At 48.6% G+C, this 26,202-nt stretch overlaps 1 protein-coding gene across 4 annotated transcripts in view; it reads right to left on the bottom strand.

Annotated features, from left to right (window-relative positions):
* The window catches only part of CACNA1D (calcium voltage-gated channel subunit alpha1 D), a 319,290-nt gene extending 297,253 nt beyond the window's left edge, over positions 1–22,037 (bottom strand). For 3 of the 4 annotated variants that reach the window (XM_036868410.1, XM_036868411.1, XM_036868409.1), the window contains exons 1-3: positions 21,765–22,037; positions 19,497–19,806; positions 15,633–15,738 (exon numbers count right to left, since the gene is read on the bottom strand). In XM_036868410.1, the coding sequence (XP_036724305.1) occupies positions 15,633–15,738; positions 19,497–19,806; positions 21,765–21,831 (483 nt within the window). In that variant the 5' untranslated portion in view covers positions 21,832–22,037. The remainder of the gene's footprint in view (positions 1–15,632; positions 15,739–19,496; positions 19,807–21,764) is intronic. The other variant, XM_036868407.1, reaches the window with a different exon arrangement.
* Between the last annotated feature and the right edge of the window lie 4,165 nt (positions 22,038–26,202).

Raw genomic sequence — 26,202 nt, 5'->3', positions numbered from 1 at the left:
CTGACTCTGGGGTAACGTGAAAGTCTGCCTTGCCAGGGATGGGGGAGGCCTTTAAAAGCCAAGCTACAGCTGGGAGTGAAACACCTCACCTGACCGTGTTCCTGGGGCCAGTGGCTAAAGAGGAAAGCCTAGGTGGACGGATTCTTGGCACCAGGAGAAGTCAGGCCAGATGAGACTGCAGACTTAGGGAAGTGTGACTACAAAGTAGGAAGGCTGTTCTGTTTAATCAACACACTAGAATCACATAAACAAGTGTTGTTCTCTTCAAAGGAGGAAGCTTGGGAAGCAGGCCGCACTGTGCTGGGAATACTGCCACCCCTCAGAGCAACTCCAAGATGCCAGTGAAGACCTTCTCCAGAGCCCAGGACACATGCCTCTCAAGAGCCTCAAAGATAAGAGAACATGGCTCTCTTTGAAGACAGATTTGACTTTCTTACAAATATCCATGAATTTCTTTAGGAAAACGCTGGTGAATAAGGTCAGTGATCAACGTGGATCACCCCATTTTTCTCCAGAAGCAGAGAAAAATGAAAAGTAGAAATTGGCTCTGAAAGCAATTCTGAAAACAAGCATTCCTGCACCACTGGGACTAGGGTGCAGCCTCAGAAATAACTGCTTTGAAGAGCTCACTGTGTTTTGGTTTTGTAAGTTCTAATGTTTTCATTAAGCAATCACAGTCTCTCCCTAAGGGAGTATCCCTCTCTCTCTCCCCCCCAACCCATGGCTCTCCCCCCTCCCCCGCCTCTGTCTCTATCTCTCCCTCTCCCCTATCTCTGTCTCTCTGTCCTGCAGCCAGTGCCCCTCCATCCATCTCCCCAGTGCTCTGTTCCCAGCTTGCAAAGAGAGACCATCAGGCCATATAAAGAAAGCAGTCAAAGCGATAAGGCAACCTCAGAGCACCTGATGTAGACACAGTGATGCTTCACTAAATGGTCCATCGTTTACAAACACCCCATGCCAGGAGCTGAGGAGGATGCAGATGAGGGCAAACTGGGTCCCTGCCCATGAAAGGTCACACTCTTGTTGGAAATAAGAAAAGAGCATAAGACCAAACCCAAGCAAGCGTGTGATCCACGGGACAGGGCAGCTCCCACCCGGGGCTAGTCCATGAAGCTCCCCAGGGAAGGCGCTGGACTTCAAGCTCACAAACCACCAGGATGGGAAGGAGTCAAGACCACACGTCAGTATCTCCAGCCTCAATGGCCGCCCAGCCTCGGGTCAGAAGCAGTGACGAGGACCCCGCTCGAAGAGAAGGAAAGGGGCACGCTCCCCTCCCACCTCCACGGACTAGGCCACACTAAGGAAAAGGGAAACAAAAATCCTAGGGCCAAGAAATGCTGCACTCGTGAGAGAACTGGGGGACTTAACAGGTGTGGCCTGGGGCTGATTTTAAAACCCCGCAGCACCACAAGAGCTGAGGGAAAGGAGGTTCCCCCAATACTCAGACACTGCGGACCTTGAACATCACTGGGAGGTCAGAGACTACCCTCGAGACCATTCCTGACCAATTGAATAACGTCTTTGGTGAACTGGGGCTCACTCACACGTCATTTGATTCACTCCTCAAAGGCCCCCTGCTAAAGGTGAGACAAGCATGACTATACCCCATTTTACAGATGAGAAAACTAAGGCCAAGGGAGGTAACAATTTATTCAGCCACAAAGCTAGTGGGTGGCAAACCTTGGGACCCAGGTCCAGATCTATTTCCTCCAGAGTCTCTGCTCTCCAAAGGATAGGATAACACAGACTGAAAGGGAAGGAGGGAGGGAGTCAGATAAGGGAAAGCCCTAGAAGCCAGGCTTGACGTGTAGGGAAATTAGTGGTGCAGAACGTTCTCTTACAAAATCCCTTTTGATCGTCTCAACACATGGGGCAGTATTATCACCATTACTCCCATCTTACAGGTGAAGAAACCGAGATCAGGGACTTCCCTGGTGGTGCAGTAGTTAAGAATCTGCCTGCCAATGCAGGGGACACGGGTTTGAGCCCTGGTCCGGGAAGATCCCACATGCTGCGGAGCAACTAAGCCTGTGCACCACAACTATTGAGCCCGCATGCCGCAACTACTGAAGCCCACGTGCCTAGAGCCCGTGCTCCGCAACAAGAGAAGCCATTGCAATGAGAAGCCCGCACACCGCAACAAAGAGTAGCCCCTGCTCGCCGCAACTAGAGAAAGCCCACGCGCAGCAACGAAGACCCAACGCAGCCAAAAATAAATTAATTAATTTAAAAAAAAAAAAAGAAAAAGAAACTGAGGTCATTTGGCCAAGAAGGACAAACAATTTCCCAGGTCCTGGGGAGCCCTAGCTCTGGCAAGTCACATCCCCTCTGTGAGCCTCAGTCTCCCAGCAGAACCCCCTGCAGGGAGGCCCCCGATAAGCCCTGGAACTGCGTGTGGTGGGAAGAGCCCAAGACGTCCTACCTCTGCCGCGTCCTGGCTGTTTGGTCCAGGGTGGGAGGGGGGATCATTTAACGGCCCAGGCCCAGAGATCTGCTTTGTAACCTGTGAGCAGGAGGACGCATGAGGTCGCAGTGAGAGCACATCAGACGCTCTGATGGCAGCTCATGGCGCTAGCGGTGACTCCACTACCCCAATTCTAGGAACTGCCCCACCTTCCCTTCTGAGAACGCAGCAATCAGGCCAGAACTCCCCTGACACCTGTTCTGCTCCTTACCGCTTGTTTTCTGTTCTCTTCTGACTAACACTTAAATCAAGAGATGGCCAGGGTCTCCCACCTGCGCCGAGCAGGAACAAGACGCAGCTGGTCAAGTGGATTCCCAAGCCGCTGAGAAAGCGGTCGGCAGGGACGCCACCAAGCCTCACGGGAGGATTGGGCTCTGGATTGTTCTCTGTAGAGGGGGGGCTTCAGGCTTCCCGGCTGTGGGAATCAGATCCTGCTCGCTAACCCAGCCCCCTTCTTTCCTGGGTGTCCCAAGGGAAATCAGCAGCCCTTGACTGTTGTCTAAGCAAGGACGGGTTGCACTCCAGGTCTAGGGCCTCCTACGACCAGTGGGTAACTTTCCGTCGCTACTTCACCAGGTCCCCCCAACACCGTCTCTGACGTCTACGTCTCAGGCTCTTCAGGGGACAGACGGAACGGGTCTGGCGAAAACATCTTCCGTAAAATGGCTTTGGAAAGCCAACCCCTAACCCAGCAAGCCCTCCGTCCAGGAAACCCGTCTGGCGTGGCTGGAGGGGTCGCTCCGTCATGGACGGACGGGAGCAAGCGGTCCAGCTTCCCAGCCCAGGTTCCTCACCTGTGAGGCTGAGGACGGCAACCCCTGCCTCCCAGGGCGGGCCGCGCGGACGCTTGAGGACGCGCCAGACTGTCGCCCCAGCCCCAGGAATAGTGAACCCCGCAACTCCACGTACCCTAGGAGCCAGGGTCTGTGCTAACCCTGCCAGCCGCTTAATCTCCTCTTTCACAGAAGAGGGACAGACCGGGCAAGGGGGCGCATCTGGCCCCTCACAGGCGCCGAACTGCGGGCGTGTGTGACTCGGAGCCCGCGGCCTAACTGCTCGCTCCTACGACCTCCCGCGCGCAAGAGCCCCCCGCGCTTTCCTTTCACCAGTAACACTTTTCAAGGAATTAAAATGCAATAAAATCTACTTAATGCCCTAATTTAAACTCCTCTGACTCCCATTTCAACTGGATGGCTCACAAGGCGCCTCAGAAGACAGGCAGAGGGCCACCCTGACTTCCGCCACCACCCCACCCCACCTGGCAACGCCTCTGGGCGACGGGAGTGCATCACATGCAAGGAGTTTCGGTGCCAGTCCCCGAACCTGGGTTCCAAGCCCTAAGCGAAACCAGGCCATGAAGCCCGCGCAGAGACCCACCTGGCGGTCCTGCCGTCGCTCTAGCCCGCGGCCTTCCCTGCGCTGCTCTGCACTGCCGGGCGTTTAAGACGGCAAGAGCCTGTGAGCCCTGACTTGTCTGCACCGCCTGGTGGTGGAGTGTGGGCTCTGAGGTCAGGAAGCCCGGATGTGGATCCAGGCCCTGCCAATTACTAGGCCTCATGGCCTCATGTAAGCAATTCGACCCCTCCCAGCTTTTTTTCCTCACCTGCAAAATGAGGATTTCAGTAGTCTCTTCTTCAAGACTTCACGGTGAGGATTAAAGGAGAACTAAGGAGATTATACACACAAAGCCCACCTAGCTCAGCAGATGTCAGCCATGAGCTAGTAACAAAGGCAATTATCTCTGTGCCTCCAGTTACGGTCAAAAAGACAGGGTATGGCAGCCACACCAGAACCAGATGACTGAGGACAGACCCACAGCACTTGTCACCAGGCCTGCTGACTCCCTCCTGCCCTTCCACACCCAGTGGCCAGCGCCCTGACTCTTTCCATAAGATAATGAGGCCGTCCATGGCCAAATGATTCCTGCATGTTAATAGGCATGAAGAAAGTAAGAGAATAATTTATGAAGTAAAACAGGGGAGGGAGGAATGATCAAAACTATCTTATGGAAGGTAAAGAAATCGGCTGAATGCCCAGCTTGCTTTGAAGAGACATTCTTTTGGCATCTGATTTTCCAGATGTCACAAGTGCCCCTGGCATCCTCAGACCTACCGGTCAGATGGCAAATGCCTGACTTCAACCTGAATTCAGGGCTGTAACGGTGAGGGTGGGAAGGAAACAGACCCAGAGACAGAAGCCCTGGCCTAAGTCCCCACTTGGCTCCTCTCTCACTGTGCCACCCTAAGCAAGTCGACTGCTGGGTCTGAAGAATGAACGCATCCACCTGAAGGTCTCCGGGGTCCTTCCCAATCCCAACCTCACCAGTCTGTGATTCACATTCAGTACCATCCAGGGTAAATCAGAACCAGCATCTAACCTCCTATTCCCCACCCCCTCATCCCCCATCCCATCTTTAATGATTATCAATTAGCTTATTCAGCTGGCCAACCTAAAATAGTTCCAAAGCTTTCTCTGCCCCAACCAAACTAGTTGCAACCCCACGGGGCTTTCTAGAAAAAGATTTCTTAAACACCTCTCTTTTACCAAATTCTTGCTGGGTGTCACCACTTCCCCACATTCTAATTTAGAACTTTAGATGTTTTAATTTCACTCCCACCAGATAAAAATTCTGAAAAGAGCTTTAGATAGATTCACCATTAATTTATAGTTCAATAATTCAGAAATTGTGAATGCCCAAAGAGAAGCACACTTTCCCATTATCTCAAAAAAGAAAAAGGACTAAGGGACTAATTACTGTTATAAAAGGGCAGCATTTTAACCATGTACTCAGTCAAGCTGTTTTTGTACAATTTGAAAGGAGTCACTTAAATATAAACAGTGTTTCATAATACCCCATTGTTATCTATTTACTGAAGAACATTCGAGGATGTCTTCTTTTAAAAATATTGGGGCTTCCCTGGTGGTGCAGCGGTTGAGAATCTGCCTGCCAATGCGGGGACACGGGTTTGAGCCCTGGTCCGGGAAGATCCCACATGCCACGGAGCAACTAGGCCCGTGAGCCACAATTACTGAGCCTGCGCGTCTGGAGCCTGTGCTCCGCAACAAGAGAGGCTGCGATAGTGAGAGGCCCGCGCACCGCGATGAAGAGCGGCCCTCGCTTGCCGCAACTGGAGAAAGCCCTCGCACAGAAACGAAGACCCAACACAGCCATAAGTAAATAAATAAATAAATAAAATTTAAAAAAAAAAAATATATTGGTCACGGGCTTCCCCGGTGGCGCAGTGGTTAAGAATCCTCCTGCCAGTGCAGGGGACACGGGTTCGAGCCCTGGTCCGGGAAGATCCCACATGCCGCAGGGCAACTAAGGCTGTGCGCCACAGCTACTGAGCCTGAGCTCTAGAGCCCGCGAGCCACAAGTACTGAGGCCACGTGCCACAACTACTGAAGCACACGCGCCTAGAGCCCGTGCTCCGCAACAAGAGAAGCCACCGCAACGAGAAGCCCGCACACCGCAATGAAGAGTAGGCCCCGCACGCCACAACTAGAGAAAGCCCGGGCGCAGCAATGAAGACCCACTGCAGCCAAAAATAATAAAGAAATAAAGAAACTTATTTTTAAAAAAAAATAATTGGTCACTTCTTTGGTTCACATTAGAGTAAAATAATAAAACCACATCTCTTCCAAAATGAGGGCTTGGGAGGGGTTCTTTGCATTAATACGTACTATCCTTTTGTACTCTGACTTAAACCAAGTTAAGCCAGTAAGTGAATGGTTAATGGACTATATTTTACACATAATAAATGCTGCAGAAAGTACTTTATGTATGATCAAATGATAGCTGTTTTAAACTACTCTTTTTTTAATCTTCCCAGCTTTAGTTCTATAGTAATTTATATAACCAAAAAGCAAAACTACTATAGAATACAGAAGTGCCTCCAGTATGCCACAGTTTAATGCTGTGTCCTAACCCTTTAGGAACTCTGAATCCAGAGACCATCTGCTTGCAGGGCATTTATTTCTCGTTAACAAAAGCACAGCGAAGACATGGCTCTCCGTGCCCCAACAGTACCTTGTACAAGGACCCACGCTGTAGATTCCTGCTTGGAACTGCTTCCTAGAAAATGCCTCTCTCAATGAATGTGGCTGCTTCCCATTGTTGAGAGGATAAAAACCCTGTAAGTTAGGAGTGCTCCCTTTCGCCACCACTGCTGGAAAGCCTAACGGCCAGTTCAGTGCCCAGGTGTCAGCAATCCATTCATCTCGAGCACCTGGGCAAGTCTGCTTTTTTGTTTTGATTCCCGGTTGCCCCATCCTTCATCAGCTTCCATTTTCTAAGCCACCTCAGAGCTTCTGGAAACAGGAGGGGGTACAAACCCTATAATAAATACCATAATAATAGCGAGGTTCAATTGCCTGTGAAAATAGAATAATTAATCATCAAAGACCACAGGACAGCAGAAACATACCAGGTGAGATATTTTTCTTCCGCAACTACAAGGAACATAAAGGAAGAATTCGTCTTAGAACTCAGCTGTAGCCAGCAAACACTGCAAAAGCGAGACTCAGTTTTTTGCCTTAGGGACTTATTTATCCGTTAGCCACCTGGAATGAATGTTTCCCTTGAAAGAAGCACGGTCCCCAAGTGCGTGGCACCCAAAGCAAGGGAAAGAATAATGAGCCTTGGTGCCTTTCATCCAAGTCTGTGGTTCAAAAGAGATGACAAGTCTGGTTCTCAGAGTTCCAGGACTTTCTGCTCGAACCAGATGCTCTGGGTGCCTACCAGACATCCAAGAGAGAGGCTGTACCCTCCCCCCAAGATTTCCTTTCCCATGGCCTAAGACAAGGAACGAATGACGTCACTCGTCAGAGTTAAAGGACGGCTGACCTCAAGGAGCTGTCGGGGTGGGGAGCGTAAATCGTACGGGCTTCGTGGAAGCCAATGCAGCAGTAAGTATGGAATTAAAATGCACTGTCCTCCCACCCAGAGAGTTCCCTTCTAAGTACTTAACCCAGAGAACAGTTTACTTGTACACACAAAGAGCACACACAAGGATATTCAATGCAGCATTGTTTGAAACAGCAAAACTTTAGGAACTAACCTAACTGCTCATCAGAAAGAGGACAATTAAACAAACCATGGCACATACACGGAATATTTTACGGCAACTAAGGCGTTGTTAGATCTCTACACGCAGATACGGAAAGATCTGTAAGGCACATCAAGTGGGAAAAAAGGAAGCTTTATAATGCATGCACTCTGTTTCTACTTGTGTAAAACTTAAAATACCCAAACTGTATAGATATAGATTTCAAAATGCACAGATGATATACACATACAGACACAGTGAAAAACAATTCTGAAACTGATTACTGTGATTAGAAGGAGCTGGATAGGGAAAAGGAGACTCAGTTTACTTGCAGTGTTTTAATAGTTCAGAAGAATGTATTCGTGTATTACTTGTATAAATTTGAATGATGATTTACTGCAAGAATGCAAAATATGAAAAACAAAGAAGGCCTTTCTCGGACCCCATGTTGTGGGCTTTCCTTATGAAAGGGCGACCGGGCACAGTGAGCCCGCAGCAGCGCCGGCTAGAAATCCGGACACATAAGTCTGGTATGCTCTGCAGAGCAGGTCTCAATAAATATTTGTTGAATAATGGTGCCTTGACTTCCTGTCTTATAAACAAGGGTCCTTACAGCGCTACAAAAATATCTGTGAGTATGCCGTGCTAGACCTCCCCATGGGTGCAGGGAAGGGAGGCACGGTGGGCCCCTCAGAAGATGACCACGGCAGGCAAAGCATGAGCCTCCCACCCAGCGTGCTGTGAATCCACAGGCCAAGCTGACCAAGGACACCTCCTCCTTCCTTCCCAGGCAGGGTCCATCTGCCAGCTACATCTTCCCTGAGCAGTCTGGAGCTGGCCTTCCCTCCCTCAGGTCACCCCCTGCCAATTCCCTCCAGCCTGACTCTCATGTTCACTCATTCAATAATTTCAACAGGTGGTTTCTAAATTTACCACTCAGCCAGCAGAGAGGGGAAAAAGAAATTAGCAGAAATAACTGCTTTGAGGTTCTGGAGAAGAAAGTCATTTTCCCCAGCCTGGGCAGTGTCTGGAGCCCTGCACAGTTAAAATCTCCAGAAAAGGGCTTCACGCTACAAGGTGTGTGTTGTCAAAAACACCCAGTGGTCCATCCACCCACCACACTCTCCCCCAGCTCTCACACACACACACAGAGACAGAGGACAGTTCCTTGCTCAGACAGTTCCTCCTCCAACCCCATCTTCGGCTTTTCTCACTGTGCCCACCTCCCAGTGCCAGCTCTGCCTGCCCAGCCAAACACCTCACTGCCCACAAGAACCCCAGCTGTGAGAATAGCAATCTCACCTTTCCTCATTTCAATCACATGGGCAGAACAGGACTTGGGGACACATCCTACAGTGCTGATGGCGGAGGGCCCCAGGAGTGTGAGCATGACAGGAGGCTCACGTCTATTCTGGGATGACCTGCCAACCTCCACTGCCACCCCCCAGGGCAAGGACACCCACCGACGTCGCTTCCCAGGGCACGTCGTCCAAGCAGCAGTAACACTGCGCTCAACCACCAGCATCCCAGGGCCTCTGCAGTTTCTTTAGAGACTTTCCCAGGGGAGGAGCAGTTGAGGGTCTGTTCTGGAGTCCCACGCCACCACCACCACCTGTAGTTAACAAGACATAAGTGTCTCTGCAGCTGGGCAAGTTGACCCCTCTATATCAGGCACTTCTCACGTTTTGCAGACAGTTAACAGTTAAATGCTGATGGGGAAGGTTCAAAAAGGAGACTACCACAAATCTGCTACAAGGGTCTCCTCTTTCTCACACAATCATTTCAAAATACTGAACTTGAGCTGAGGTTAAGGAAGGAATGCATCTCCCCAAAGACCCTCCCCAAAGTGGGCTGACGGGATGCACATTTCAGGCGGTGTGTGAGAGGGACCCGCTGGAGGCCAGTCAGACTGTGCCTGGGAGACGGGAAGGCTGGGGTGCAGGGTGGGATCCTGAGACCCTCTTTTAAGCCCCCTTTCCAACTGTGTCTGATAACAGTTTCTACCCTTTGGACTTTTCAGTTACCTAAGTTAATAAATTACAAACACACACACATACTTTTTTTTTCCCCAACTAAGCCAATATGTGTTTCTGCAACTTGTAATCCAACAAGTTCTGGCCAATACACCAACATATCCTCACTCCAAGACAGGTTCATTTTTCAAGGGTCTAAGCACAGAAGTTCCAGTGTTCGAGGTGTGTCTATAAAGCAATGAGCTTCGCTTTTTAACAAACCAAAAGGGTGAGGACGGTTTGGGAATTCCTCTTAAGGAACTTTAATAGTAGTAAATCTGAATTCCTTAAGACTTGGGTTTGATTCCTGAAAAACTGCTGATACTCAATCCAAGTCTGTTCAGTAAAACATCAATCTGGGTAACTTGTTCTTTGTCAACATGAGGCAAGACGACAAAAGACATGCAATTACTTGTACAAGGCATAAATGGGTTCACCAGCTCTGGGTTAAATGTTACTCCCCAAGTCCATCTATTCTGGGCATTCTGCTGCCCCACCAACCTTTACATGAAATGTGACACTCACACACCCACCCAAGTACAACCTCTCACACGTGGCTCACACACAGTGCTGAACACAGAAGCCAGCTTATGAGGCAGGGATTCAAAAAGTATCAAGCATTTGTCTTCCTTCTCTCCTGCTTCAGATATAAAGAGTTAAATTTGCCAAGAAATATACAATCCTGAAATTCAAGGCAAACTCTGACAGGTGCTTCCTGGGATTCTCATTAATATTGGACAATGAAAGTCAGCCTCTTGAGCAAACATTAATCATTAGCCAATTGCTGAAAATTAACTACTGATCTATAAGGACATGCCATGGAACTCCACACGGTCTTTCATTTATGGACCCACCCATTCCAAGTGCATTTCCTGATGTGCCTACTGTGCGCCCGCACAGGGTTAAGTTCACAACACCATCAAGACCAGTCAGAATCAGCACATGCTACTTTCATCCAGAGTCACTCAGCTCTGGACTTCCCTGGTGGCGCAGTGATTAAGAATCCGCCTGCCAATGCAGGGGACACAGGTTCGAGCCCTGGTCTGGGAAGATCCCACATGCCGTGGAGCAACTAAGCCAGTTCACCACAACTACTGAGCCTGCGTGCCACAACTACTGAAGCTCGCGCACCTAGAGCCCGTGCTCCACAACAAGAGAAGCCACCGCAATGAGAAGCCCGCGCACCGCAATGAAGAGTAGCCCCTGCTCACCGCAACTAGAGAAAGCCCGCGCGCAGCAACTAAGACCCAATGCAGCCAAAAACAAATTAATTAATTAATTTAAAAAAACAAAAACAAAGTCACTCAGCTCATCAGCCAAAGAGCCAGGCTGTCAGAGCCCAAAGCCCATGTGCAGAACTGCACCCCACACACCAAGCCACTTCCCACAGCAGTTATAGAATAAGGCGGAAAGGGGTGAATATCTGCAAAGAGGAAAGCAAGTACTACTTGCACATAGGCAGGTGGGGTGGAAGGTGGGGCCAAGGATCAGAGAAGGCTGAACTCAGGGCAGCACACAAGCTCTCCTAGAAAAACGGCATCTAGGCGTGCAGAACTATACTCGCAATTCAAACAGAAAGACAACAGAGCAAAGCCACGGAGATGAGGTACGGAAATAAAAGCCACCTTCTAGGCAAAGCCCAAGGAGACAGGTTATGAAACTGTGTTTCAGGTATTTCAATTCACACCACTCACTATGTGAGATGCTAAACTATGGACCATGCAGAGCCCATGAACTTGCTTTTTAAGCCCAGGAAACACTGCGTGGGAATCTCGGCCATGGAGGAGAGAATGCAATCAAAGTAGGCTGTCCCACAGCGCTCCTGGCCCTCATAAGGCGTCTGGTCCCCCTGACAGGAGTCCCCAGCCAGCACTGCTTCCCAGAGATGCTGCCACCACTCTGCTACTCGGAGCCCTGGAGCTGGGGCACAAAACGTACAAGGCTGCTCAGCTCGGAAACCCAGCTCCCACGGTGCCTTCAGCCAGGGGTACATGAGAAGCAGGGTCACGAGACCCTCAGCTTTTCAGGAGTAAACACGTGGAACTTCCCACCTACCCCCCGCCAAGGACCTCGAAAGAGTCCGCAGAGGAACCTGCCACACAAGGAAATCCTGAGTACGGCTCAGAGGAAAGACTGGGTGAGGAACTTCTCCTGAGAGTGTTCATTCAGTGGTCCTCAACAACCCGCATTCATGACCATCTTCTACACACCGTCAGGCTCGGCGCTATTGGGGTTCCAAAATGATTCACTGTGAGTTGTATTCTGAAGAGGCTTGATAAGACAAAGATAAGATGTGCACATAAATAACCAAAATATAAGGTGTTTTATATGCAAAGTGCCAGCGGAGCAGTTCAGATAAGAGTGTTACTTCTAATCAGGGTCAGAAAAGGCTTCACAGAAGAGACATCCTTTGAGATTATTCCTGAGCAGCTCTAAGGACAGTGACGGTGACAAAGGGGTGGAAGAGAGGAAGAGGTATTTCAGACGGAGAAGAGGCCAGGAGGCGGCCAAGAGCAGGGAGGGGTGTTTACGATCAGCTGGTGGGCTAACAGACGGGGGTGGGGGGGTGAGTATGAAGGAGAGGCACAGAAGGTGAACCAGAAAAGGTCGGGTAGACCAAGGAGCACCCAGCCTTCCCTCGGGCAACAGGTCGCCCCTGAAACCTCAGGATCACTCCTCTAGCAAAAGCCATCTGACCGCAACGTGAATGGAGAGGAAGGGGAAGACATGAGGGGCTTTATAGAGGCCAAGTGTCAGCAGTCTAAAAACACAAAGGCAAGATGAGAAAGGGGGCAAAAAGGGGGTCAAAGACTGAGTAAACCTTCTTGTTGAGTGTCACAAGCATTTATTGAGCACCTGGTAAAGGGACAGAGCGGCCTAGGCCACGCGCCCCGCCCTCGGTGGCTGCAGACATCAAGGAAGGTCAGGGCTGGCAGTTGGGCGCCCCTCTTTGGACAGTTCTAATTTGAGGCCGGTCAGCGCTATGGAGAACTGGGCCCGGGGGTGGGGTGGGAATTCCAGTAGCAGGATGCCCAGGCTGAAGCGTTCAGTCAGTTTGTGACTTAATGAGAAACTGAAGTTTGGGAAGCGAAATAAAGCATTTTCCAACACAGTGAAGTACAGGATTGTGATCATCCCCACACGACACTCCATAAAGAAGCGCTCCTTGCCCCCTGCCCCATGCTAAGAAAAAAATTAAATAAATGATATACGCTTTCAATAAGTGGAACTGAGGAAATCCTGCTACTGACTGATCTAGGAGGGAGATTGCTGTGGGAACTGAGTTGCACCGTTTCCATGGCTACAGCCTCCACTAGTCCTTGCAAGTCCACAAATGAAAGCTGCATAGAAACTTGAGATTGTTTATATATATATATATATATATTTTTTTTTTTTTTTTTTTTTTAAATCTAACCCTGGGAAAACTTGCTGCCCCCAAGGTAGTCTCCAAATCCCCAAAGCTGGCTCAGTTAGGTACAACCCAGACCAAATGCACATTGGACCAAGGGAGATGGCCACATTTCTTACCCAACAAAAGTAATAATTTCACTGCAAACTACCTGTAACAGGCAGAATCATCTTCCACAGAGCTGGCCCTGAATCGTACTCTAAGCGCTCAACATCTACATTCCCGACAGAGCTTGGAGGCAAAGGAAACCACCAGCTCCCTGACACGTACAGCTTTGCAATCCGTATCAGTCTCTGCCTTTTGTTTTGCCATTCACATTAATTGAAAGGTATTTACTACAGATGAAAAATAAGCTTCGTTCAGCTGCCTCTAAACCGATCCCAAAAATAGAGCAATCACTTTGGTACAAATTGGGTCAAATGTTTTAAAAAAAAAACAAAAAAACCGGCTCCCTGGCAGGAGGACTGACATGGCATGGGACCTTGCTAAGAGTCAGGGGGGAATCCACAAAGATCTTCCCTTCCCACAGTGAGAAAGGAAATATTTAAAGAGTTAGGCAGAGCTTAAACTCGTCTGGCCATGTGACCAGCCAAGTGAACACAAGACACAAACTTGAATGCTATAAGTTTCAGAATGTTAAGAGGTCAAAGAAATATATGTTGGGTTTTTTAGAAAGGATTGCCAAACTAGCACACTGCCCTCTCCCACCCACAAAAGGCCAGTGTTTTAAGAACTGTCAATAAAAGATCCACTGGGGAGGGACTGCCAGGGGGAGGAAGAGAGATTTATCCATTTCCTATGTTTTATTCCCTCACTTATTAGCTGAGAAATCCAAATGGCCCAACAGTACTTATATTAGTGCCCTGAATTTCCCTGGGAAAAAAAATCAGAATATTAATTGACTTACACATGCAGCTACATTAATTATTCCATTGATCTGAATTAATCTGCCTTTCAGAAAGGTATCTATTTTCTAAGTTTGTTTAATCATGTTCTCTTGAGCTACAAAAAGCAACAAACTGGGTCACCATCCACGTTGTTAAATTTGGTAACAAGGCTGACACCATCTGTGGCCTAGACTGTGATGATCTAGCCCCATTGATGGGGGCTTTTCACTACTTCTGCTTTTCCTTTGAAATGATTGTCTAAAGTCACATGTCTACAACTAAATCAGAAGCTATTTAAAATATCCAAAGTCACACAGATCATCTCTAGCACAGTATAAATATATACTAACAGTAAGTCTTTACATGTGTTTCCAACTCCCATTTACAGTTGTGCTTTCAGTAGCAGTATCCAAAATTTTTTAAAATTCCCTACACATCAGACTACAAAAGCCCAAATATGAAGAGACATCACACTACATCTGAAATGTGCCACACATTTTAAATGTAACAGGAAATCCTGTACATAAACCATGAAGTCTAAAATCATAAGAGCATAATGTCAACATCTACAGACCCCGGCAGAGCTCTCCCCTCACTAGTTTTGACTTTACAACACTCAGCTAAGAACATCCAGCCCTACAAAAATACAGCTTCAGCATGAGAAACCAAAACCAAATGGAACCAGCTAGGGAAAGCAAACAATAGGGAGAATTTCCTGTTATCCGGGACCAGCCCCTCATTCACCTCCTTTCTGCACGGCCTCCACTCATGAAGGACTGATCCTTGCAAAGAGGATGCTGCAGCACCAGAAAAATCCTGAAATGGCTTCTGAATCATCAAGGAAAGATTACAGGATGTCAGAGGTAAAAACAACCCTGGTGATCTTCCCATCCGATCCCCCGAAATGACAGGGGGTAAATGGCAATGCAAAAAGGGTCTGGGAAATGCCCCAAAATACAGCCAGTTGACAGTCCACTGGGACAACTCCTAGTCCCACTCCAGTGTTCTTCAGTGCTTTTTTTTAAACTATATCAACCTTTCCCAAAGGAAGTTCCATGAAACACTGTGATGCACTCTGCCAAAAAAATGTTTAAAGAATCCATGACCAATTACTTTTAGGGACTAGCTGAGTTAAACAAAATGAAACTGGTTTTTTAACTACAGACCTTCCTGGAGCTTTTACTGAGTTAATGTGCACTATAAATCTTTAAGAGAGCAATAAGGTATATGGAAGTATCCCAATTTATTTCACCATAGAGTCATTTTATCTTGGAGCATTTCATAGGACTAAGTGGAGAAACTTCAATACTCTACTGTACACTCACCAAATTATGTGCTACGTGGATTAGTTTTGTTGTGTTCTACTTCTGTAAAAATTAATAGTTCTGGTACAGAAGCTATGATAACTCTCTACTTACCAGAAAAATTAACCAAAGTACCCACAACTCCCAAATAACACTAGATTAAAAAAAAAAAAAAAGGCTAACATTACTAGGAAAAGAATGGTCGACAAAAAAAGCCTATATGGAGAGAAAAGTTATTTTTAAATCTGCTACAAACCTCTTCCATGAAAAGTTCCACATCTATTTATACAAGATTCATGACTTTAAACACTTTCATTCAGTATAAATTTGAGAATACAGGTCAAAAAAAAAAAAAAAACACACACCACTGTTGCAAAGCTCCGTGAAACATCACATGCATAGCTGTTAACTTCAACCACCCAGAAAGCCAGCTGCCAGCTTCCAGCTTCAGTATAGAGGTAAATGACAAGCACACATCAGGACAAGCAGCAACTCTAAGGACACTTACCAAGTTATGATTTGTTGAATTAGAATCATCTTCAGGGAATGGGATGTAAATAGCTAAGGCCACACAATTGGCAAAAATAGCCAATAATATAAATATGTCAAATGGTCTGAAAATTTTTGTTAAGGTATATATGTGTTACACCAACATAAACCATCTCTCTCGTCACACTCCCGATCACACCACTTTTGAACTGCTTTTTAAATGAAAATTTTACACACAAATCCTTATTCAACTGACTGCTGTGACTACGAGGTTTCCAGCAGGAGTAATAGTTAGTGGTCAACTCACAGCAGATCTTCCTATCAAATGACGTCTCCACGCCCTTTTCTTCTGTTGCAAGGATCACGTTACACTCATTCTTCTGTTGGACATTTTATATGAAAACCTAAAAGTACATCCAATTAGGGCACTGTGTGAAACAGGTTTCTACTTCGTGTCGTTTTCACAGCAACAAGGGCCTTAGAGAGCTAAATTCCTGGCTGTTGTAGACACAAAGAAAAGCCATCATGAGACAAACCTCTTCCACAAATCCTTGTCACCATGTGTTACAGCCGTTTTCTTGGAGGCTCTTCTTGGCTGGGTCAGTCTGAATCTCTGTCTGAACTGGGATAGGACAAGTCACCAAGGACCTTCTCCATTCCACCTGTGACCGTCTGGTGGCTGTTCCAATCCCTCGCTGTAACAAGCAAGCCAGGCTTCACCTCCCTCCTCCGCTTTCCTTCCTTACTAATCAGCGGTTATCACTGTTTTAGATTACAGCCGGACCGGAGCTCCATTTATAACGTGTTGTTATTGTGTTCAATTTATAAACAAATTAAATAAAAGGCCATAAGAAATCACCACCAGACACTTTCAGAGTTCAATTTAACATTTCTAAATCTCAGGGGTCTGTCTGGAAGAATCACTCTGAGAGCAGCCTTCAACAGATACTTGCTTAAACCTTCTGGTGTTATTATGAGACACTGTCAAAACTGGCAATACAAAATTTGACATCTGCCAAAATGACTGTTTTTCCTCTCTTGGTTTTCAGCCTTTCCAAATGCAAGGTTTCACGAGCACCAATCTAATCTCCAACTCCGGGCTTGGTTGTACGACACTGTTTCTCCCATACACTCACCCACAAAAGGCAAGGCTACAGTTCCACTAAACATCTCCAAGTCCTAAAGCTTTGAGGATATGCACAGACCTTCTCCATTCATCCTGATTTCCTTCTGGGAAATCCAAAGACGCTGAAGGAAACAGAGACCCCTCATGTCTCTGGGGATACGTTGAGTTTCATGAAGCCTCAGCCTCTTGAAGAACTTTAACGCTCACTGAAATATGGACGTGAAAGACATTATTCCCTTACTAATTTGATGGGCTTATTTTTAAAGCCAGTTATCCTTCCCTCATAGTTATTCTTTTAACTCATCTAGTATGACAAAATCTCTTATGTAGGGACCCAACTTTAAGGCAGTCCACCTTAAAAAGACTTCAGAATCTCCTTTTCATTTTTCCTTTTGGCAGTTCCTTCCAAGATTTTAAAAGTCAATTGCCCCAGGGCTATCCTATACGGAAACACACTTACTGTCTCTCCCCTCCCCCACACCACCATTCTGCCTTATTAATTTCCTGCTACCTAAATGATAAACCAGCAAATCTGAGAAGTACTGATGCTGTTCAGGAAAGCAAACATAAGAGTACTTTTTCTTCATGGTGGTCCAGTTTCAGACTCTAGGTACTGGTGGATCCTCTCCCACTGCCACAAGATTCTGACAAGCCAAGCAGAACAGAGCATCAGAGAAACGGGTGGGTCTGACCCTAAATATTCCTTCCTCGTTCCCCAAGTGCAGGACACTCTGCTTTGCCTGCGTGTAAAGGCAAACAGCAGGTAAAAACTCACTCTCCCCGTGCTGACAGGGCCTGGCACTGCTGGCTTTAGGAGGCTGCCTGTACCCTGCTCCCTGAACCTGAAGAAAACTGTCATTTGAAAAAAACAAATCGTGTATCGTTTCAGGATCTATTGTGCAAACTTCCCCATTTGTAGGGGCGGCTTCTCCCCGCACTGGCAGCCACAGCCCCTAATTCCTGCACACACGTCTGGCAGTGCGGGAAAGGGAGTCGGCAGCACCATCCAGGAATTCACTCCGTTCACATAAATTACTATATACAAATTACTGTGCACAAAGAGAAACAGCACCAGGCCTCCCACCTCACTCCACATGAAATTAATGACCCCACCGAGAGGCCTCTGCTTACTCAGAGTCACGTCAAGCCAACCTGAGGAGGACGAGATCTTTCTGGCTAAGTACAGTCTGTGCCTCTGACTGCTGCCGTGCCACCTGAGGGGCCCTGTGGAGTCGGCTCCCTCCTGGGCCGACACCAGCGTTCGTCCTCAGACTCAAAAAGAACCTAAAGAGAAAACACATCCACACAACCCCAGCCATGTGAGAGACACCGCAACTCCCTCTGGAGAGGAGACATCTGTTCTAAAAAGGAAAAAGCACATGAAAACCCCTCAAATCCTACACTTGGCTACTCTCTCCAAAACCTTTCTAGACAGTTACCTCATTTTAATTCTCTGAGAGCACAGAAAGTAGCCAGCTAAGACAGAGGGCGTGCAAAGAGCTGCCTAGCTAGGCACTCAAATGATACGGGGGTTTCAGCTCCACTTTCTAGCCCGGGTCACCGACCCCCTCCCTTTGTAGCATGACCGTCCCTCCCCCCCCCCACCCCCCACCCCCCCGGGCTCCGTGAGGAAGCCCTTTATTCATACTCCTTCCCATGCTTAGGAACTGCTCTAAGGCCCAGGTCAACTCCAAATATACTTCTGGGAGAAGGAAATGCTGTGTTTTACCCAAACGGATGAATCATCTGACTAATTAGAAAGCCATTTGCTCAGAAAGAAGGCCTCAGTCAACCTTTTCTGAAGAGTGGCAGGCACTGGAACCTGGCCTCCAGGTTTAGGGGAGGGAGTAAGCAGGCAGCACACCCTAGTTTTCCAAGATCTGGGCCCTAACAACCCTCCTGGGGCAGTTGGAGTTCAGTTTTAAAAATACAAAGGAGACACCCAGAAATGTAACTCCAGTCCAAGGACACAGCCAGAATTTTTTTATAAAGGCAGCAACTGCAAATTCCTCCACTGAGAGGGCTGTGCTCTAACCCACACGGGCGCTGAAAGAAGAGGCACACACAAACCTCTCCCTTCACATGCTCCCTCACGCTCACGTTTCAAATGCTGTTTTGGAACTTGTCAAAAGGAAATTCCAGGAAGTCATAGCATTGATGAGCAAATTGCTCCCTCCCTATGAAGCAAGTGTACATATTTGTAGCTACCTGAACAATCAGACTCACCAAATGTCAGATCTACAAGCCATCTTAGCATTAATTGGAGTTTCCGAAGCAAATTCCAAACCTCAAAATGAGAAGACTCCACTAAAGGTCAAAAATGTATTTATTTCTAGTACAGTTTTTTTTTTTAATCAGCATACCTTATTTGCAATAGGTTCAACGCATACCACTGCCAAAAAACAATGGTGCATTTAAACTAACCATCTAGTGTCAAATGACCAAAGGTTAATTTCATATTTTAATTATCTACCACTTTGAAGTTTCAGGTTGTCACTCCCTCCCCCACTACACACACACACACACACACACACACACACACACACACAGAGTAGCCTATACCTACCCAGAGAGATACCCCTCTGCACCCAGAGGAGATAGGAAATTATATACCATGAAACCCTCTACACACAACTTCTTCTGCTGCTCACATTCCAAAATGCTATCACTTTGTAAGTGCCATTTCAGAAAGCAAATTCTTTTAAAGAACAGATGGTAAAAGAGAAAACGAGAAAGCCTTCCCCCAAAAAAGGATACTTCCATTCCACTATACTAATGCAGGCTCTTCGGATGGGGTTATTGAGTGACAAACAGAAAAGGGCGCGGGCAGGTCGGCTGTTGGACGAGTTACCCTGTTTTTTGCTCTTGGCGTATTGCTGACGTTTTCTTTGGGAGAGAGATCCTACAGGTGCGGGCGCAGAGGTGCTCATAGTTTGGGCAGCCTTGGCCTGTCTAGCAGCGTCGATCGCGGCTTGCCAAGACAGGACAGTTTGCTTGGAGCTATTCGGCTGAGAAGTTGGTCCTTCACCAGAAAGAGGGAGCCTGGTGCCTCTTGCATAGTTTGCCTCTGGGAAGAAGGAGAAAAAGGAAAATTAAAAAACAAAACAAAACAATGAGAATCCAGTGTCAGAAGAAAGCTCAAGTGGTTTCCCATCAAGAACAGTAGGGAAATCATCCCCATGTTTCCATTTGAAACCTCATGTTCTATTTTTCAGAAGCAGGGTTTGGTCAGCAAGAGTAGCAAGAAAAGTCCACAAGCCCTGCCCAAAGTGTCAGTAACACAGGACCACTGCTGCATCACGCCCAATGGGTTAGTAACTCCCTACATCCGTGTCTTCACAAGGAGTCTTCCAGTGCATTCCTTCAGACAAACTGAGGTCATTCCCACATTTATTTCAAATCTTTTCTGACTTTTAAAACCCATGTATCTCTAATGAGTTAACAGATACATACAACAGCTTTTCTTCAAAATAACTACCATCACAAAAAAAAAAAAAAAAAAAGCAGTGGCAATAATTCAACAGTCTTAATCATTTTCAGGGTGTTACTCCAACATCTTTCCATAGCCACAAATGCATTTTTTTCAGCATGGAAAAAAAAAATCCTCCACTGGCACCAGGGCAATACCAAAAGCCCCATAACCAATACCTAGATTATGCACTGACACTTCCTGCAAATGAAAATTCATGATGCTTGGTACTCATTTCCTCCACAGTCTTTGGAAAACAGAAAACATCTTTAGGGCTTTTTTGCATTTTAAATTGCAGCTGCAGCGGCCAAGCCAGCATCCAAAGAAACAGACAAGGCAGGCAGCCTGCACCCTTACAGCTAGGATAGACAGGCTGGGTTATGCCAGGGGCCCTCAAGGCCTAAACAGGAATCACCTCAGTGTAGGCTGGTATCCAAGTGTACACAGGGTAGAACCCCAAGGGTGTTCCATGTGCAAAGCCCTCTCCAGCCTGGGGTCAGGCCAAGACCCAGGCAGGTCACCCCAGCACCTGCCTGCCTCTGGTCACAACCTCCTTACTGAGACAGAAGTCAAAGGGAGCGTGGTGGCAGAGGTAGAGGGATGGGCATTTGCAAAACCAATTCTTGCTCAGTAAAAAGCAAGGAAGAGTCAAAGCGAGCACACGTCTGCCTGGCCAGCAGCCTGAGAGGGGGCCGCGGGGTTGGGCAGCAGACGGTCTGAGCCAGGGGAGGAGTCGCCCCAAGTCTTCCCTTGGGGAGCGCTCAGCGGGAAGGCTGCGAGCCCATGGAGGGTTGTGGGGGAATCCAGTGACCTCCAAGCAGGAGTGAAGAGGGCTGGCCAGGAGCTGCGCCCCCTTCCCTCGACCCAGCCGGGCCGGCATGGTAACTGCACGTGGCCGGGCTGGGGCGCAGAGCCTCACAGCGGCAGCGACTCTCCGGGCATTGCTAGGTTACCGACGTGTGCACAGCGGCGCTGCGAGCGGGAATACGCGTTCCACCCGACCCCCTGGCCGGCGACTCCGAGACCCAGCCTCCCTCTCAAGGGTAGGGGGATTCTTCACCCACCGGCAAGAAGGTTGAAACCTGGCAATCCTAGAATTTTCCGGATGCCACCAGAGACCTTCTTCCTAATTAACCTGGGGCCGGGGAAGGAGATGAAGAGGCTGGAAAGGGGGCTCCGGCTGAAGACTCATAGCCACCCCCTTTCCATCGCTCGGGAGCGTTGGAGGAAAGTTGAGCCCGAGGACACTGAAGCCGAATCACCTCGGCTCGCCGCCCCTCCGGCGGCCCAGTACTCCACGGACTCCACGGCCGCCCCCACCCCACAAATGCAGAATTAGCTCTGACATTCAAGGCCTGAAGGGGAGAACGGAGTGGCTGTCACGCATCTCCCCTTTCTATGTAGACGACACCGAGCTAGAAGCATCCTCTCCAACCCCCTCAACCCACCAGCGCATCAGAGATGGGAGGGGGGTGAGAAGGCAGAGGGGGGTGGGAAGAGGAGGACCACGACAAGGATTAGATTTGGCAGCGGGTGCCCAGGCTCTGGCTGCTCACCGTTCGCGTGGTCCGCTTGCTGCTGCCGTTGATGCTGCATTTTTTTCATCATCATCATCATCATCATCCACGAACATTTATTGAGCGCCTACTGTGTGCAGGGCACTGTGCTAGGCGTTGGGGCGGGGGAGGAACGGGTAAGGGGGTGACCGATAGGTAGGAGCCGCGATCCCTGCCCTTATTCAAGCTTCAGCAGGGGGTGGGGAGGGACGGGGACAGATAACAGAAAATAAGAATAATTTATAAAAACCGCTGGCCACCCACGCTCCCTCTTTTTCAAAATCGGAGCAAAATAAACTTTTTTTAAAAAATAAGATCGGATGTATATATTATCTTGATAATATATACATGTAATTTTTTGCTGCAAAGGAGAATTGGCTTGGTCCCCCCCCCTCTAGCGGAGGGACGCCGCGAGGATGCCGGCCCGGCCGCCGGGGCCGCTCGGCGCGCCCCCCATGCCCGCCCGCTTGCCCGCCGCGGTGCCCGGTGCCCGGTGCCCGCCGCCGCCGCCGCCGCCCGCGCCGCCGCTGGCTCGCGACCGCGGGCAGCCGGAGCTCACATCCGGGGACGGAGGCGCTCGCTCGCTCGCTCCGCGCCCGCCGCGCCGCGCCGCACGCCGGCTTCGCCCTGGCGACGCTGCGCGCCCGCCGCCGCGTCCCCCTCCCTCCCCCCGCCCGCCCCGGGCCTCCCACGGGCCGCGCCGCGCCCCGGCGATCGGAGGCCGACCCGCGGCTCCCCCAGCACGGCCCGCGCGGTCGGGGTAGCCGCCGCGTGGGACTCGGGGGCCCGCCACCCCGGCCAGGCTCGGCAGACCCGCGGGCGCCGAAGGGTTAAGCGCGCTCCAGCCGCGGGCCTCCCGCTTAACCCCCTCGGTACCGCGGCGTGCTCTCCCCTTCCCCCCGGCGGGGCCCGCGGATCCCGCCGAGGCCGGGTGCGGATTAACCGCTCCTCCCCCGGCATTTCTTCGGGGCGGGGGCCGGGGGACGCTTAGGCTCCCGCGGCTGGCCTTGGCTGTCGGCGTCGTCCTCCCCCGGAGCACACCTGGAGGAGGCCCCGCCCCCTGGGAGCACAGGTGCCGGCGGGCGGTTGTCGCTCGGTTGGCGAGGAGCTCTGCCCGGCTCCCAGACCGCTCCGGAGCCGGGCTGGAGCCCCCGCCCCCCACTTTTCCTCGGCCCTTTCCGATTGCGGGGGGATGGGGGAGCCCGGCTGTCTGGAGAGCACTCGCCGCCCCAGGTAACAGCACCTTTAGATCTAACCTGGTTTCCAGAGTGTCCCTCATCCCACCCCGCCCAGCGCTGGGTCTGGCGCCGCTGTGGGCTTTAAGATGGTTGGGGGAGGGGGAAGACAGCTCTCTTTCCCACTCCCTCCCTCCTTCTCCACCCCCACGTGTGTTAGGAGGCAGGTACTGGGAAGTAAAAGCCCGAGGTCTTGCAAACTGCTTGTGTCGCGTAAAAGAACAGGCAGTGCTGCTAGAAACTGCAGACTCCCGTTTGGGAGCTGAGGAGACGAGTTTGTTTTACGGTACCTTCACTGCCTCATTTTCGGGGGTGGGGGTTTTTGCAAACGGCAGTTCCCGTCTGGAGGGGAATCTACTGTCTCTAGTGCATGACTGATATTTCCCATTTAGCGTTGTGCTGGTTGTTGAATAAGGACGTCTGCTTTGTTACTTCACAAGATTCGATTTATTTGCTTTTCTGATCTGCATGTTCCTACAGCGTTTTAGAATGTTTGAGAACAAAGTCTTTAAAGCGAAAATAAAGCAAAAAGCTCAGCGTGAACTAGGAAATTAAGGGAAGGTGCTCCTTGGCCAAAGAAGGCACGCTGGGCACCCTCAATTGTTGGGAGCCATCTGGGGAGAGAGAGGGGGGTACCAAACAGACGTTCCAGGGGTCTTCCAGAGAGGGGCACCGGGACTAGATGGATGGAAACAACCAACTTCCTTGTCCTTTTCCTTTTTTGCTTTGTTTTTGGAGGGGAGGAGAGGCAAGGAAAGAGCCCTGAGGCCTAGTTAGTAATATTTATAAAGCTGGCCTGGGCCACCTCACCCGAGGCTGATTCTGAGCCCAAATCTGAAGGGACAGAAGCCGGTTCCCTTCAGAGAGTTTCCCATCCATGGACCCCTGAGTCCTGAAGCATGTTTAAAATTCACAAGTACACTTGTCGCTTTCAGAACTCTAGGTCTAAAGCTTTGCCTCTTGAGACCTGTTCTGCAAAATCCCGCCCTAATATTTGCTCACAATTCAGCCAGCATTCACAAGGCACCCGTTAAGAACAGGTGCTATAACAGGTATGAAGAAAGTGCTATGCAAGCATCAAAGAGATTCATAATAGAGGGATTCTGAGATATTTTCACAAAAGAGATGGCATTTTAACTGATTCTTAAAAACTGACAGGGAGGGGAAGAGGGAGCGATAAGTAGGTGGAGGACAGGGTGATTTTAGGGCAATGAAGCTATTCTGTATGATACTGTAATGGTGGCCATAGGACATTATTCTTATGCATTTGTCAAAACCCATAGTAGTGTACAACACAAAGAGTGAAGCCTAGTGTAAACTATGGACTTTAGTTAAGAATAATGTATCAATACTGGTTTATCAGTTGTAACAAATGGACCACACTAATGCAAGATGTTAATGAAAGGAGAAACTGTTGGGGGAGAGAGTTTATGGGAACTCTACTTTCTGTGCAATCTTTCTGTAAACCTAAAAATGCCCTTAAAAATAAAGTCTATTAAAAACAGGTGATTAATTTTATAGTGTATAAATGGGGTAAGAGGAATGAGCTTTGGGGGAAAGAGTGAAGGCAAGGGAGACTGCAGTGCAGGATAGGATGTGTTTGAAAATTAGCAGGAGTGCAGAGCAGCTGAGGCGCAGGCCGCTGGGCTGGGGAAGGAAGGCTGTGATGGCTTGCTGAAAAGACCAGATTTATCTTTTCTGCAGTGGGAGCCAGTGAAGGTGTTTAAGCTGAGAAGTGACAAGATTAAATTGTGACTTGGGTCTCCCAGTTTTACACTTTAGATCTTAATGAGTTTATGGAATTAGAATTTTTAACATTTTTCCATCCCAGCTTCTGAATCCCATCTTTGCCGTGTCTCCAGGAAGCTTTTTTTTTTTTCTTTTTTTGAGGGCCTTCATTCAGCTTAGCACTGAATGCTTTGGCCCATTGGGTAATTTAAATACTTATATTCCCATGATAATGTGAATTACTGAATAAATAAATAATAATAGCTAATATTTTTTAAAGGCCTCCTATGTGCCAGGCGCAAAAATAGGCACTTTACATGTATTACCTCATGTAATTCTCATAACGAGGCTATGAGACAGGTACTATTAAACTATTAATGCCCTCATTTTACAGATGACAAAACCAAGACACCGAGGAGTTAAGTAAATTGCCCAAAACCACACACAATTATTTAGTAGCTGAAACAATAAAACATGAGGAAAGGCTAGAATAAAAGATTTCACCTCTAAATCAGCCACACATGATAAGACCCAATTATGTCACTAACACACTACTGTGGAGTTTTAATCCCTAGGCCTTCATATATAAAACACTGCCATTTAAAGGCTCCACGCTGGCATTCTAGAAGACGTGGTGACCTGCGTGAATTTCATTCCAAAAACCTTGCTGATACCCCAGTCCAGAACCTCACCACCTCACACCCCTGGGCCATTAACTAGATGCGCCATCTCCATTCCTCCTCCCACAAATAGCCCATCTTTGGCTCAAAAAACACCATGTCACTTACCTAACCAAAAAAAAAAAAAAAAGCTGGTTCTTCCTTCCTTCCAAGTCCAATCTAAACTCCTCTAACCAGCTTTCAACCTTATCATTTCACACCATTCACCTTCACCATGGTCAGCAGCCTCCTCATTAGGCCGTGAACATGCTGTGCTCATTCCTGACTCTGCCCTGGCTTGTGTTTATTTGCTGACCCAAAATCCTGCCTTGCTGGCCTCTAACTAAACCCTCCCTGTTTAACGAGTCCCCAGCAAGTCTTTGCCTCCTCCCAGGAGCCTGCTCAGATTTCTCCAGCGACCGCAAACACGCGTGTGCCCTGGCTCCCATCTCCCCTTCCCTAAAGGCCTACAGCACCTGGTTATTCCTTTGATTACATACCTTCTTGTGTCTTGTTTGATTGCTTTTTGGCTATAAATCCTGTCTCTCCAAGCACAGTTCAGGTCCTTAAGCAAGGATCACCTCCTTAGCCCCCTTTCCCCCACTGCCAAGTGTTCTGCTCACAGCAGGCACTAAATACTCTGGTTAATCTGCACAGGATCATAAAAGCCCACAGATATCGGTAGAAATTGTCAGCTAATATTTACAAAAATCCCATAAAGTTTATGGCAGGACACTTGGCCTTTAGATGGGAAAAAATATAAACAGAGGGAAAAATTGGGTCCTTTGCACTCCAGGAATTCTAATTAAGGAAGAC

Source organism: Balaenoptera musculus, chromosome 11 (assembly GCF_009873245.2).
Source record: "Balaenoptera musculus isolate JJ_BM4_2016_0621 chromosome 11, mBalMus1.pri.v3, whole genome shotgun sequence".
In the NCBI taxonomy this organism is placed as follows: Eukaryota; Metazoa; Chordata; class Mammalia; order Artiodactyla; family Balaenopteridae; genus Balaenoptera; species Balaenoptera musculus.
Note: the sequence above shows the minus strand (reverse complement) of the source record. Positions and strands in the feature narration are given on the sequence as shown.